This window comes from Pseudorca crassidens, chromosome 5 (assembly GCF_039906515.1).
Source record: "Pseudorca crassidens isolate mPseCra1 chromosome 5, mPseCra1.hap1, whole genome shotgun sequence".
Classification (NCBI taxonomy): domain Eukaryota; kingdom Metazoa; phylum Chordata; class Mammalia; order Artiodactyla; family Delphinidae; genus Pseudorca; species Pseudorca crassidens.
Window position 1 is genome coordinate 78,866,422 of NC_090300.1, and position 16,435 is coordinate 78,882,856.

Below are 16,435 nucleotides of genomic sequence, written 5' to 3' on the forward strand. Positions count from 1 at the left end.
AAAGAACGTAGAATAGCCAAAACAGTCTTGAAAAAGGACAAGCCTGGAATATATTACCTGATTTCAAGACTCAGTATACAGCTATAGTTACCAGGAGGTACTGAGATAAAGAGGTCAGTGGAATAGGATGGAGTCCAGAAATAGATCCACATTTACATAGTTCATTTCAAGAAATGGTTCTGGAATAACTGGATATCTTCATGGAAAAAAATGAACCTTGAGCTATATCTCACACCTTACGTAAAAACTAATTCAATTTGGATGATACACATAAGTGTAAAAGCTAAAATTGCAGGTTTTAGTAGAAAACATAGGAGAATATTGTTGCAACCTTCGAGTAAGCAAAGATTTTTTAAAGCGGATATGAAAAGAAAAAAATATTTTTAAAATGATAAATTGTTCTTCATCAAAATTAAAGATTTTGCTTGTCAAAAGACACCATTGGAAGTGGAAGGAATGTGGGAGTACAGTTTCAGTTGGGGAAGATAAAAAGTTCTGGAGATGAATGGTGGTAATGGTTGCACAACCATATGAATGTACTTACTGCTGCTGAACTGTACATCAATAAATTGTTAAAAAGGTGAATTTTACATTATATTTTACCACAAACACACACAAATGCACCATTAAGATAATGAAGAGGCAAGCCACACACTGGGAGTAAACATTTCCAACCATAATATATAAAGAACTCCTATAACTGAATAATAAAAAGACAAAAATATATTTATTTTATCTAAGTATTATTTTTGGGGGGCTGTTATATAAGCTGACCAGCTGCTTTTCAACCATTTTGTTAAGTCTTCCTGCATTCTGTTGACTGGATATTTTTAGTATTTGCAAGAATTTGGGATTATCCCTTTACTTGGTTTATTTAAAATGTTAAATAAAATTAATTTTAGTAATGATATCTAAAAAATCTTTACCATTTACCCTTTTCTACCCAAAGATGTGCTGCTTATCCCTACACTATGTTTCCTATCTTCAAGCCACCAGCTACCTATCTTCTTTTTTGTTTTCTTAACATTAACTTTTCCAGAATTGTAGATTTATGAACTAAAGGCAGTTTTTCCTACTGTTAACAATGATTCTCAAGATGTCTTTCAGTCACATAGGGGAAATTCCACACTCTAACAAATGTAAATTTATATTTACAGAATACATATTTTGCCTACTTTTATAAATACTGTAAACACATCACTTTTCAGTGAGCATTAAGGTAGATTTTTGTTTGTTTTTAGAATTCAGTAAACTTGTTTACTTGTCTACAAGAAGCGGACTTGGAGACATAAAATATATTTTTCTTTTATGTCCATGCTAGGGAATCAGAATTGATTTGAAAAAAGGATGCTTCTTATACCATACAGAAGTAGGAAATGACATAGCCCATGTCCTTAGGGAATTTATAATGTGATCAGAGAAAACCAACACAAGAGACATTTCTTTGATAAAATTTAAGTCCTCAATTTTTGATAAGAGATCAGAAGTAGAGTGATGACTAGGACTAAAGAAGTCTGGGAAGATTTCTAGAGGTGTTGAGATACATATGGTAGGATTTGGAGAAGTAGTGTGGAAAGCCATCACATTTCTGTGCAACGAAAGGCTCAAGGCCAGGAACAAGAGTGGCACGACCGTGAAGGGCTTGTCCAGATCAAAGCAGAGGTTGCTATTGAGAATTAGAATAAAATAAGGCTTCTAAAATTTTCTGTAATCTTTATTTGCTCGACTTTTCCTTTTGTAGCTTTTTGGCATTACTGTATGTAGTTGCTACCAGGAACACTAATGTACCAATTATACTAAACTCTTACTCTTTCTACAGATTTTGTAGCCCTTTTTGTAATATATTTGAACAAAAGATATTGCAGTGCTTCTTAAGCTACCTTAAGAAGGACCGTTTTTTGTTTGCTTTGTTTTTCTATTTCTAAGACCTTGCTGATCAGAACATTTAGGTAAATAAAATAACATTGTCATGGTAGTTAAAGATTGCTGTAGGGGGGAGGGATAAATTAGGTGTGTGGGATTAACAGATACAAACTACTGTACATAAAATAGGTAAGCAACAAGGGTTTACTGTATAGCACAGGGAACTATATTCAGTATCTTATAATAACCTATAATGGAAAATCTGAAAGAAATATATATATATATAACTGAATCACTTTGCTGTACACCTGAAACTAACATAATATTGTAAATCAACTGTATTTCAATTTTAAAAAGTTGTTAAATGTTTCTAAATGCTTATTCTCACTTTCTGTACTTGCTTTTGTCACTCATGGGTAGCAAATGGTCTGTGGACCACGCTTTGAATAGCCCTTCTTTAGAACGTCAATACTTTGTGTCCTGATAAAGGTTACTCTATGCAATGTTTTTTATTTTTACTTATTTATTAAAAAAATTTTTTTTACATCACATTTTTTAAATTCAAACAAAGTCAAAAAAATTATAATCATCCTCATCAGTTCACTCAGTCCCATGTAATTAATTTTTTTTATCTTTATCTTTTGTTAGCAATTTTATGAATTCATCAGTTTTCCATTAGAGTTCTGAAAATGCTTATTCATTCAGTTCAGCAGTGTAGTCAGTTACCAGAAACCTGTACTTGTCAGTCTTTTCCATGAATTCCTTGAAGATGAAACCCTTTTATGGGAACATTTTTGCAAAAGCATCAGAATACACCCAGAACTATCTGTAAATGGCAAAAGACTTAAAAGTGACCACAGTTAAAGATTTGATGAAAGTTCATAATAATGCAATTGACAAGGAAATTTAGTTATTTCTGAGATATACATTTGCAATGTTTTTTAAATAGGTATGCGTCTTCTATTGATGATATTTTAGAAGATGAAGAACATTATGCAGATCAGTTAAAGGAGTATCTTTTTTATGCAGAAGCACTGAGGTAAGTATAATACATGTTCCAGATGCAGCCCTGTGGCTGGTCACCACTCATATACTACTCTAAAATAAAGATTTTTAAATGAGTTAATTCCCCCAGATATTGAATGAGGTCTCATTGTATTCCTGTGTGTTACAGAGTGCTAGACATAGCTGAGATGAGCCCTCTGCTTGAAGCATTATGTTGATAAAACCTGTTAGTCTCAGACTTCAGGTCTGTCTGTATGTTGTTCTACTTTTTCCAGTTTGAAGATTGGAAGCAAAGTACAGATTGAGAGTGTGTAGCATAATCTGTCGCTAGGTTGTATATTACCATTTAAATTCTGTAATTTTTTCCATACCTGCATATTTTATCTCCTTAGTAAGGTTGTAAAACTTCTTAATGTCAGGACTTTGTCTTCTCTTTTTATAGTATCTTCTACAGAGCCAAACAATTCTCTGGGATATAGTCCAGTTTAGAAAAATGAATTGTTTTCCTATCACTTTTTAGGGGGCCAAATTATTATTATTTTAAAATTTGATTACAACCGATTTTGTTGGCATTAAATTTTAAATTTGAATGGATATAAACCAAAAACCAGAAATTAAGTTTGGTAAAAATGGGAATAGGAGTTTTCCGGTAATTACAGATTAGAAGGCAGAAATCAATTTAGAGGAACATAGACAAACCCCATGTTTACAATGATTGTGCCACAGATTTAAACTGCAGTAGTGCATTAGTAAACTGTTCACACTGAGATCTTCACCTTGAGATTCGACAGCTGTTTCTTGAAAAAATATCTCAGTACCTTCTGCAAATAAATTGGCCTTTCATGTGCCTTAGCACACTTAAAATTTCTCCATTGTATATATACAGAACACCTACCATTTGGGCAGGGCAAAATGCATACTTTCATAACAAAACTATAATGTACCTCTCAAGTATGAACAATATACACGTAATACATGGTATACAGTATTTACAAAATATAAAATGTAATACAAGCTGTTTGTAATTTTTTAAACTCATCTTTTGCCCTTGTATATTGCAACAAGGTAATTTTCCATTTCTGTACCACTGCTTTTCAAGAGTCCAGGGATTTTGGAAAAGCTATGTTTTACATACGTACTGGAATCTGAGATGTAAGTTTGAACTTTTAGGAGAGTTTTAAAGTGTACTGCCATCAACTCCCTATTTTGGTTGGAATTTTCAATGGTGCTTCCCATCCAGTGACTAGGAGGCTTTGGAAGAACACTAGGAGAAAGTGGATCACTAAACTTTACCCCAGCATAATTCTCCTTTTGGCTCACTTCAGTTAGAAATGATGATTTCTTCAAATGCTTATTTTTAATATTCTCAGTATTTTTAAAAGGCTTTTTTTCCCCTGCTTCTGAATTATATCAGATGAAACAGAATCCTGCCAAAAGTTATTTTCATTTCTTTTTGCAGAGGTGATCTTGGTTAGTGGTAAGTTACATTTGCTTTTCTGTCTGTTTATCTTTGGTTGTTCACACAAGTGTATACCATGAACAAGCTGGCTGTGGGGAATGGCAGTTTTCTCCGATTTTCCCTTCTTTGATTTTAAAAGTACTTTCTATCATCTTGTCCAGTTATACATATAATACATAGAAGAAAATGGTTTCTGCCTGCCCCCTACTTTCTGTTTTAACAACTGCTTCAAGAACTTTACTGCCTTAATTCCAGTCACTTTCCTAGCTCAAGTGATCCTTATAGGAAGCCATGAGGAGATGGAAAGACAAGGTAATCTATTAGATCACTGCCCTTTCAACACTTGTAATATGGTAGGGAAGCAGGACACAAATAGAAAGCCAGAGCACAAGGTAACATAATCCATGTCAAAAAGGGTAACTGCCAACAGAGCTCCCTGGTTTTAATAAAGTTCTAGAAAATAAAGGAACCTTACTAGGAAACAAGTACAAAAGCTCACTTTTACATTATCACTAGTATTACAGGAGAGCCATGGAATTGAAAGGAATCTATACAAAATTTAAGTAATCATGGTGGACAAATTTAATTTTTTGCAAGGCACAGCTAGATAAGCTGCAAATCTCTCAAACAATATTCTTTCAACAAATGTCAGTAACTTATTTTCACTAGTATTATGAAGGTTTTTGAAATTAAAGTCAAAATGTTTTATTTTGATATAAAGGTTACTTTAAGTAATATAGCGACTTAGTATGGTTTAAGTTTTAATCAGTTTTATCCTAGTCCAGTAGCAACTGGGCAGCATATCATCAATTCAATTGGTAACTTTTCTTTCGAAAACTTCATCATTCTGGACACAAGTAATAAAACTACCTTCCATTAAGAATAGTTAAACAGTAAATGCCGTTCATCTGATAGACTAGCACAGAGAAGTTATCGCTTCAAAGAGGCAACAGCTCTGCTGTCGCTCCTGCCAACTTTCGAAGTTGAAAAGTACAGCTAAGTAGGTTGGCCCGGCGAGGAGCAGCGCCCCAGTTGGACTGGCGCCCCACACCGGGCACCTCATAACTCAGTAAAAAGCCAACTGGAAGTGGGCGGCTGCCAGCCCATGGCAAACCCCACACCAGACAGCGAGAGACCGTATGCATGTCCTGACGAGTCTTGGCACTACCAACGGTCCCCTATCACTTTTAAAATCAGCCTAAGAATTCTGTTAATAAAACAGAGGAGCAATATTCCTTTAGTTGTTCAGTAGCTGGTATGAAAACATCACATTGTTAGCCTTTTTCCTTCTAGAGTTTTGAGTAGTAAGAAGTTACACTAAGGACTTCCCTGGTGGCGCAGTGGTTAAGAATCCGCCTGGCAATGCAGGGGACATGGGTTCAAGCCCTGGTCCGGGAAGATCCCACATGCCACAGAGCAACTAAGCCCACGTGCCACAACTACTGAAGCCCATGCACCGCAACGAAGAGTAGTCCCCACTCACCGCAACTAGAGAAAGCCTGCACGCAGCAATGAAGACCCAGCGCAGCCAAAAATAAATAATAAATAAAATAAATAAATAATTAAATAAAAAAAGAAGACGTTACCACAAGGTGTTTTCAAGTTACAGACCAAAAGAAAGTTGCTGAACACAGTGGAATTCTCTGCAGCTCTTAAGTTATAGAAAAGATTAATGTGTATTGATACAGAAACATATGTGTCTTTGGTATATAAATAGTTGAGACAGAAAAGATGTAGAATTACTGGGGGTGGGTGGATATGTGTATTTGTAAATGCCTAGGTAAAGTCTGGAACGATATATACTATCTATTAACATGAATTATGTCTGGATAGTGGAACTGGGGAAAAGAGAGCGTTCTTGAAACTTATTTTGTGCATTCCTGTATTAGAATCCTTTTTTTTCTTTTCAGTGAGCATGGATTACTTTTAGGAAAATAAAAACTAATAGAGGTTTCTAAATAAAAAGAAGAAAGCTTTGAGATAATGTCTTTTTAAACAATACTCAGTTGTAATGTGAGATTATAGCATTAGTTCCTATGTTATACAAAAGCTTTTTTTAAATGTATGTGATAATGGTATGTTTATTGAAAAAAATGTTGCAAGTATCTGGAAAACAACCTTTTTTGTTTTAAGTATATATAAAGTTTTTATGTTTAGGTTCTGCTAGATTAAATTTTTAATGTTGGGCTACTACATTTTAAACTTGAAAATTCTGTATATAAAAGTTCTGACTGTAGTAAGACGTGAATGCCTCCCCTTAACCCTTGAAAAAAAATTTTTTAACATATTAATGGAGAAGCCACAAAAATTAAATGGCAGCACTTTCTTTCATCCCTAGGGCTGTGTGCAGGAAACATGAACTTATGCAGTATGATTTGGAGATGGCTGCTCAGGACTTAGCATCCAAGAAGCAGCAGTGTGAGGAACTGGCAACTGGGGTGAGTGGTTTTCCATTTAGGTCTCTGGTATTATTACAGCAAACCTTAAGTGGAATGGGCTGCAGGATGCCCGTAGCTTTTACAGGGAAATAATTTGTGGGCAACTTTATAATTCTTTTGTTTGTGATCTTGATATAAAAGGATGTAAGCCATTAAAACACATATTATATAGTGTTGTAAGAAATTTTGCCAACATTGCTGTGTGTAATAAGAACCATCTCTTTTCTGATTAAGTCCAAGTGAAAAAACATTATTCTTTGGGATTGAAATAATAACCTTTGCCAGGTTTAATTTTACCTGGTATATTATAGAAATTTTAGATAACTTTGCCCTTTTAGAATCAGTGCCTCTCTCCTAACAGGGAGCTTTTTGTGTACTTTATTCTTAAATGCTTACAGTGAATACTTGTGAAGAAAATTCCTTATCTTATTATATTGGACTTAGATCATTTTTATAATCAGCTTTCTACTGTCCAGCTATTTCATTGGAATAAGAAAGCCGTCATGGTGAGAGCACACAATCTGGAAGTAAAGAAGCAGTTACAGGGCTTCCCTGGTGGCGCAGTGGTTGAGAGTCTGCCTGCCGATGCAGGGGACATGGGTTCGTGCCCCTGGTCCGGGAAGATCCCACATGCTGCGGAGCGGCCGGGCCTGCGCGTCCAGAGCCTGTGCTCCGCAGCGGGAGAGGCCACAGCGGTGAGGGGCCCACATACCGCAAAAAAAAAAAAAGCAGTTACAATGCCACCATTTATGAATCATTTCATAGTTAACAAGTACTTTACTTGTGAAAGTGCTTATGGGCTACTCACATAGAGATATGTGGGAAAAGACCTCTGCATGAAACAGGTAGACACTGTCTTGATTTATTTTTAAAATCCAGGGGAAATTCCCAGTCCATTTTCAGGGAGCTTGGTTCTCTACTCCTAAATGTGTTTCCCTCAGTAAACTCCGGAGAATAAGGAAATGGTAAAGCAGTGAAGCTTGAGGCTTGGATTTAGGCATCCTGTTTTATTAATAGATACCAAGTTTTAGTGTGAGTTACACAGATTTTAAATAGTTTATTTAGTTTTTTCCACTGTTGCCTGTTGAATTTTATCTATTTTTTATATCACAGAGTAATTAGAAAAAATATGATCACTAACATAAAGAAGTAACTTGCCTAATACGTCACCTAGAAATTTTCCATATGATGAAGAAGCTCAGTTAAAATTTTTCCCTTTTTGATTCTTCCATATTTTCCAGTGTTAGAAATCTTATTAGTAGCCCCCTGGTTGTAAGGCTTGTGGTGTTTTCTGTCCGAGCTAGGGAGGAAATGGCTATTTCCCCATTTAAAAAAAAATAATAATAATTGTGGTAAAATATCCAGAACATAAGATCTTTTTTTTTTTTTTTTTTTTGCGGTACGCGGGCCTCTCACTGTTGTGGCCTCTCCCGTTGCGGAGCACAGGCTCCGGACGCACAGGCTCAGCAGCCATGGCTCACGGGCCCAGCCGCACCGCGGCATGTGGGATCCTCCCGGACCGGGGCACGAACCTGTGTCCCCTGCATCGGCAGGCGGACTCTCAACCACTGCGCCACCAGGGAAGCCCCAGAACATAAGATCTTTATCTTAACCATTTTTAATGGTAAAGTTCAGTAGTACATTTACATTGTTGTGTAACCAACCTGCAGAACTGTTTCATCTTGCAAGATTGAAACTCTGTACCTATTAAATATCAACTGTCAGTTTCCCTCTCCACCCAGCCCCTGGCAGTCACCATTCTACTTTCTGTCTCTGTGAATTTCACTACTTTGGATACCTCATATAAGTAGACTCATACAGTATTTGTCTTTTTGTGACTGGCTTATTTCACTTACCACAATGTCCTCAAGGTTCATCCATGTTGTGTAGCATGTGTCAGAATTTCCTTCCTTTTTAAGGCTGAAAAATATTTCAGTGTATGTGTGTTGTTTATCCATTCATCTGTTTCTATTTCATTTTAGACCGTGAGAACATTTTCTTTGAAGGGAATGACTACCAAGCTCTTTGGTCAAGAAACTCCAGAGCAGAGAGAAGCCAGAATAAAGGTGCTAGAAGAACAAATAAATGAAGGAGAACAACAACTTAAGTCTAAAAATCAGGAAGGCAGGTAAAAATGCTGTGGTGTTTTAACATGGCTAGACATGTAGACTCTGTGACAGATTGTTTATAACCATTCCCAGCTTCACCAGTGTCCCTGGATGTAGCCTGTTCTTCTAAAATGCAGTGATTGAGTATTCCTAAGAAATTTAAGTAATCAAAAATCATGTTGAGTAGAAACAGTTGTTTTAGTGTCAGGGAAAGAGGAAGAAGAAAGTATCTAAGCTTCATAATATTATTTTCCTGTACTTTTCATGATTTCTATCCTTTGCACATTCCCTCTGCCCTTTTCTGTCAGTTAAAAGCCTGATCATTCTCCAGTGCCAGGCTTTTGCATTACTTCTCTTGTGAAGCTTTCTCTTATCCTCACAGGCTGTCATAGCACTTGGTTCATGCCACTATTGCATGGCAGTTTTGTATTGGGTGGTTGGTTGTACAGTGTGACTGTCCCTGGCTAAATTACAAACCCTTCAAAGTCAGTGACTATGTCTCTTTCATCTTTATGTCCCAACACCTTGCATAGGGCTTGGAATGTAATTATTCCATAAATATTTTTAGAAATTCAGTTCTCAAAGGTCTGCCATGACTGTTGGGCTCATTTTTCATATTGTTGTTTTCATCTGATAGTTGTTGAGTAGACCAAGGCAGACCAAGAGTGTATCACTGATTTGGAGGTGATTTTCTTAATTTTTAGAACTTCCGGCATCAAGTAAGTCAAACTAAACTCTCACGAGTAGAGTTAAAAAGACAGTGGTTAAGATTCCACACTTCCACTGCAGGGTGTGTGGGTTCGATCCCTGGTCAGGGAAGTTTTGCATTTCAGGCGGTGCAGCCAAAAAAAAAAAAAAAAAAAAAAGACAAATTGCTCTCAGAATTTTAAAAACTCTAGTTATCATTTAAAGTAAGCACGTGATAAATGTGATACATAATCCATCTTGTTGAAAAGAATGTATGTTTTCCAGTGACCCCAGGAAGGCAACTTCATGTGGCACCTGTTAGCTTATGAGCTGGTTCAGGGAGCCATTTACATCTGTTTTTTGGGAATAATTTGAAGCTGGAATTCTTGTGGCAAAATAGAGATTATTAAAATGTAGATGAGTGTATGACTGCTTTTTCTCCCACTGTAATTTTTAGGACGAGAAAAAATAGAACTATCTTATACACGCAATAGCTTTTTCCTCTATATAGACAAAAACCCAACTCAGATGAGAAGTGGTTATTCAAATTTATAATATGTAGTTTACTTAATTTAAATAAGAATAATAATAATGACTATACCTTTTATTTCAGAGAATTTGTCAAAAATGCTTGGGCTGATATTGAACGCTTCAAAGAACAAAAGAACCATGATTTAAAGGAGGCCCTCATAAGCTATGCAGTCATGCAGATCAGTATGTGCAAAAAGGTAGGTTTTGGTTTCAGTGAAGGTACAAGTATATTCAGAAGTGCCTGCACATTTCTTTAAAATCGGTTTCTTATTTGGACCAAAGTATTTATCATTTTTAAGTCCATTCTTCTCCTCTTCCAGAATGTTTCCCAGTTTCTCTACTTAATTTTGAAAGAAGGGTCATAATCAAAATATCAATTACCGAGTCTCTACTCATCTAAAGTTCCAAATTTGTATGCCCCGTTTATAACTTGTATGTGAAAATATGTACTAACAACAGTACTTTGGTTATACGTCCCAGGGTTACTGCCCTTGGACAGGGCAGTACAGTACCATTCCTAACAGTGATACATACTTCGACTGGAAAATGGTTTCAGCGTTATTTTGGGAAACCGTGGCTGCGTTATGGTTTGTTGTCAGAGTAAACCCTTCACGTAGTTGACATCTCAGTAGAAGGCAAGGACGTTGAAGCTTATTCTGGTTAAAATAAATGTTTTGGCAGTGATGGAGATCTTTCTAAAACGCTGTTGTAAGAACAAAATACAAAATATTCCTTAACCTCTTCTTCATAACCCAGGATCTGCCTGTGCGACCACCAGTCATTCCCGCGCTTTACATTTCTCTAGCACTTCGCAATTTATTGAGCGATTTAACATGCTTTATCTCAGTATATCACATAGTAAGATGGATTCCCATATTTATTAAGACATTCTTAGAGGGCAAAAAATCACACTCATACAAACACTCTTATGCTTTAATTTGTCCAAAGTTTGTATTTTCTGGCTTGGAACCGTCACTTTCTTAGCCCTTTTTACTTGTATGACGAGAAATAGCAGTAGACAACAAAGATGTTTTGAGACAGAAACAACAGACTCACACATTAGTCATTGGGCCAAATTTATAGTTATGCCTCAACGAAATTGTAAGTTACTTCATGTTGTAGATCTTTGGGGTCACTTGAGAAGTTAAAACCATGACTGATCAATCTGCAAATGCTGATGGTTGAATATATTGTAGTTTGGGGTGTTTTTGTCTCTGCTGCTGTCATCCCATCAGCTCCTTCTGCCGCTTCACGTTTACCGTCTTTCTAATCTGCCTTTTTAACTCTTTGGTGGTCTGAAAGATCAGAAAACAAAGGTTTTTAGAGTTGGTTTTGTTTTGTTTTATTCCTATAAAAGATTCATTAATAGGTTCCTGTGATCTCCCATTTGCTTCTTTTCCAAGAATGTAGATTTTGTGTAATGGCTCAAAGGACTTTCCCCCTGCCACTTTGCTTAGGGTGAGCGGGTTGAGGGGTGCTAAAAAGTAATCTCTGGATAAACAAGATATTACTGTAGATATGTGCGGACACACTGTTGGGTATCTGGTGTATCCTAAGATAATAACTAGAGTAAACAAGAGTTTACTCACATGAGATTAGTAAGAGTGTATGTTTACCTTATTTCTTAGGAACAGTCTTACAGTGTTTCATGTTTTATTTTCTTGCCTAAGTGGAGTAGATTCTTATATTTGAAAATCTACAGTGCTATTTTCTTTAGAAACTTAAAATTAAGTACGAGAAGTCAAGTCATCTTTTTTTGGTAAATGTGGGTATCTATATATTTCACGTTATTTTATCTTTTTAAATTAAAAAAATTATAAAAATAACATATATGCTCATTATAAAAATTTCAAACAAGCCAGAAGCATATTAAGTAAAAATTCTCCTCCTCCTTCCCCAAATCCCTTTTTGAAAACCCAACACTGTTACATCTTCATGTTTATCTTTTCAGACTCATTTGTACATATACAGTCATTTAGAAAATATACACTTTCCTTTCCCACAAAAACAGGATTGCATTATATGTGCTAGTGTGTAGCTTTTGTTTTTTCATTTGCTGTCTTATGGATGTCTTACTAGGACGGTGCACATGAGATCTATCTTATCCATTCTACCAACGAATACTCCATTAGATACTACTTTATCCAGGCAATCTGGGACATTTTAAAAGATTTTTGTGGGTTTTGTTTTTTTTTTTTGTATTCCATCAGGGAGGAAGAAAAGCTAAAAAGATTAATTTTTTTCCTATTGTTTGAAGCCTCAATAAATATTGACAAACTTTAATATTAAAGAAAATATTCTTTCTTCATAAATTAGCAGTTATTGGCAAATATATATCTTGTTTATTGAAAACATACCTTTATTTCTACCACTTTCTAGATTTTACTGTTACATTTTTACGAACATGCACTTTTTCCCAGTTTCAAACATGCATTTTTGTTTAAGCATGTTAGTTATATTATAGCATATTAGTTTTTTGCTAAATTGCCTGCTATAACCATTGAAAGGGAGTTGATAACTTAGTACTTAATTATCAAAATATTGATTATTAGACTAATAAATTAATAATTCATTAATTTATATTTAATTGTTAGACTAATAAATTTTTTCTTTTGTTTCAAATATTACAGAACTTGTTTGGTTTATAAATAGAAATGATATGAATAGAGTAAATGAGTTTTTCAAAAAGAAGTTGTAGGAGTTCTTTCTGTTTTGAAGATAGGCTCAAACAAATGATTCTATTACTTTTTTCAAAAGTATTTGACATTGACTTATATTAGCTATTGCCAGAAGAAGTGTCCTATTTGCTGGACTTGTTAATTATCCCAAAAAGTAAAACTTAGCATACCAGTAAGCCAAATACTTGGGCTTTCAGAATCCTTCCAAAATCACATTTTAAAAGTTTTCTTTTTGTTTTTGTTTTTTTTGATTTGTTTGTTTTTAAAGGGAATTCAGGTTTGGACCAATGCTAAGGAATGCTTTAGCAAGATGTAATCCTGTGAAATGAGTTTCTCTTCAATCAAAGTGCCCCAAAACAGAAGCACAAGTAAATAAAAAAATTTAAGTTGCTACCAGTATACACAAAAATATATAATAAGTTGAGTAAATTCAGCTTTCTTTAATTTGATTGTAGTGTTAATATAGCACAAAAGGGTGTATTTTAGTGAAGATTAAATATTATAATTTGAGGTTTTGGGGACTGGTGCTGATTCTAGAAATGTTAATTAGATAAAATATACCAACAAATTGTCAGGCTTCTGAACCAATGACTGAATATCAAGATGTTAGGTAATTTTTAGATGTTCGTTTTAGTGCCCACTGTTTCAGATCTGCTTATGTAGGGAGTTTTTTCCTAAGATTGAATTCTTATCTTTATTTGGTAAGACCCACTAATCTGTTATAGGGGGTTAATTTTCCTTGCCTTATAGTTGAGCTGTTTGGTTTGACAAACCTCAGCAGAAACTTAGTGTGTAATCTAAGAATTTCTTCCACATTCTTTAATGCCCCCAAACATTGCATACACTAGAAAATGCCTTCAATGTGTGTTTTACCAGAATTTTGATACTAGTCAAAAATTTTACACTGCCAACAAAGAAGACACAACTTCTCAGATATATAGTAAAATACATTGTTGTGATCTAGGAATTGGTATATAGCAAGGTTTCATTGAGTATGTTACATACAAGCATTAAATTCTCAGATAATTCTTAACCTCAGTGATGAGCCTAAATTGATTGACTCTGCTTGGCTCTCTACACATGGCATTTCAGGGTACAAAGTGTAGCATTTCATTGTATAAGATATATGTAGTGAACATATGTGTTAGTATCTTCATTATTAACATCCTTTTTTATTGCTTGGCTGTAATTTTTGTAAAGATAAATTATATTGCTTTTGTGTGTGTGTTTTTGTGGTATATGTTTAGGAGCCAAGCACCCTTGGTATTTTGCTAGCTTTGCAGAACCCTACATGTGTACTCATTATTACTAATTATGTAAAAAAAGATTTCCAGTACTGTTCAGCATTTGACTTTTTTACATGTTTAAAATGTTGCTGAAGTTTTGTGCTCTTTGCCAAACTTATACAATAAATAAATGAAGTATTGTGTTGATTTTCATATGAGTTTTGTTATTTTAACAAAGTGGCCTGTACCTATTAGTATCTGATGCCCTATGGAAAAATAATATATGGCATATTATATTTTGAAGTGTTTAATTGTATAAATTTGTCTTATGCCAAAGTGTTGGGTTTTTTAAAAATAAGATGCTGAAATGATGTATGATTTTAAAAATTCTACCTTTTTTTTTTCAAAAAAAGATAAAATTGTTAGAAGCAAAAGTCATCTTGATAGGTACACATTTCATTCCATTGAATTGTATCATCTCTTGGCTCATGAAATAAAGTAGCTTGACCTTTAAAAATCAAAAGCCTTTTCTTCCAGCCTAACCTTAGACTAAATATAAAATGTATTAGATTTTTTTCTACTAGCTAACTTAATTTGAAAAGGCCACTGATACCTATGTTTTAAAAGATGATCTTCTCTGAAATATACAAATATTCACTTGGTTGTATGTATATTTAAGTAGGAATATCTTGATGGTTTGATTTTGAAAAAGTTTCATTTGATAGCACAATAATTCCTTAAAAAAGAACTCTTAATGAAATTTTATGATGGAAATCATTTTTAGTACTATTCATAATAAGTATAAAGAAAATCTATATGCATTAACCCTTTTCTGTATTTAAAAACCAGAACTCAAAATGAATTATTTAAAGGGTGAGTTAGATCTCCAAAGATAAATATAAAAAGATAATATAAGCAATAACTAAAGAAAGAAGACTCATTACATAAATGTAAATACTTAGTAACAGAGGAAAATTTCATCTTGACGGTGTACTAGTGATGCAGTTAGTGTGGTCAAAGCATTAAAATTAACTGAAGTTATACCTAGCCTTCATTTACATCCAAAAACTTGATGAATGAGTCACTGGTAATTACAGCATAGCATCCAACAAAGGAACTGGGGGTTCTTAAAATTCAAGCATCTTTAGAATAAACACACACCCAGCTTGGAATGGAATGAAAAACCAAGAGTTATGTAAGAGGAATGCTAGGCTTTTTATAGCCTTATAATCATTTTTTAGATATATATGCTTACTCTCCTCCAGGGTAGAATTTACTGATTCTCCTGAAAATTTTTCCCTAAAAAAATTTAGGAGTTTCTTTCAAGGTTTAGTAACCCTGAAAATTAAAATAACAAAAGGCCAAATCAGAAAAATTGTACTTGCTTCCTAAACTATATAGCTTTAAATATTTATATATTTGAAAGGAAGGAAGGGACTAGGGGGGAAAGGAGCAAATTAAATTCAAAGTAAGGACTTCCCTGGTGGTGCAGTGGTTAAGAATCCACCTGCCAATGCAGGGGACACAGGTTTTGATCCCTGGTCTGGGAAGATCCCACATGCCGCAGAGCAGCTAAGCCCGTGCGCCACAACTACTGGGCCTGCGCTCTACAGCCCACGAGCACAACTACCGAGCTCACACATCACAGCTACTGAAGCCCGAACGCTTAGAACCCATGATTTGCAACGAGAAGCCACTGCAGTAAGCCCACACACCTCCACGAAGAGTAGCCCCTGCTCGCCACAGCTAGAGAGCGCCTGTGCACAGCAATGAAGACCCGACGCAGCCAAAATTAAATAAATAAATAAATTCCAAGTAAGTAGAAGAAAGAAATATTAAAAGTAAGAGCAAAAATCAGTGATACTGAAAACAGGTAAATCATAGAGTTAACACAGCCAAAAGTTCGTTCTTTGAGAAGAGTAATAAAGTTAAACCTCTATCAAAACTCAGTGGAAAAAGAAAAAGCACAGATTATCCCTATCAGGAATGAAATTGGGGATGTTATTATAGATCTTACAGTCGTTAAAAGGATAATAATGGACAAATTTTAACCAATAAATTAGATGAAGTCATCAAATTTCTTGAAAAATAATAGCTTTCTAAAACTGATATGAGACAGAAAATGTAAATAGCCTTATATCAAAGAAATTTATTATCAGAAATTTTCCTGCAAAAGAACTTCAGGTCCACATGGCTTTATTGGTGAATTCTATCAAATATTTAAGGAAGAAAAGCTTTAATTCTACATAACTTTTCAGAAAATAGGGAAAAGGGAATACTTTTACCAACTTTTTGAAAAAATGAGAACAAGTATTACTCTAATACCAAAACTGGTGAAAGACATTTCAAGGAAAGAAAGTGACGTATCAATATATATCATGAACATAGATGCAAAAATCATTAAACTATTAGCTAATTGAATCCAGCAATATGTAAAGAG

General features: G+C 34.7%; 1 protein-coding gene and 1 pseudogene across 3 annotated transcripts in view; one reads left to right on the forward strand and one right to left on the reverse strand.

The window, feature by feature from the left end:
• Positions 1-14,208, forward strand: part of SNX4 (sorting nexin 4) — a 62,276-nt gene extending 48,068 nt beyond the window's left edge. For all 3 annotated transcript variants that reach the window (XM_067738629.1, XM_067738631.1, XM_067738630.1), the window contains 5 exons: positions 2,813-2,902; positions 6,666-6,765; positions 8,748-8,893; positions 10,174-10,288; positions 13,038-14,208. In XM_067738629.1, coding sequence (XP_067594730.1) covers positions 2,813-2,902; positions 6,666-6,765; positions 8,748-8,893; positions 10,174-10,288; positions 13,038-13,085 — 499 coding nt within the window. In that variant the 3' untranslated portion in view covers positions 13,086-14,208. The remainder of the gene's footprint in view (positions 1-2,812; positions 2,903-6,665; positions 6,766-8,747; positions 8,894-10,173; positions 10,289-13,037) is intronic.
• LOC137225479 (proline-rich nuclear receptor coactivator 1-like) lies at positions 3,396-5,390 on the reverse strand (annotated as a pseudogene).
• Positions 14,209-16,435: the final 2,227 nt, after the last annotated feature.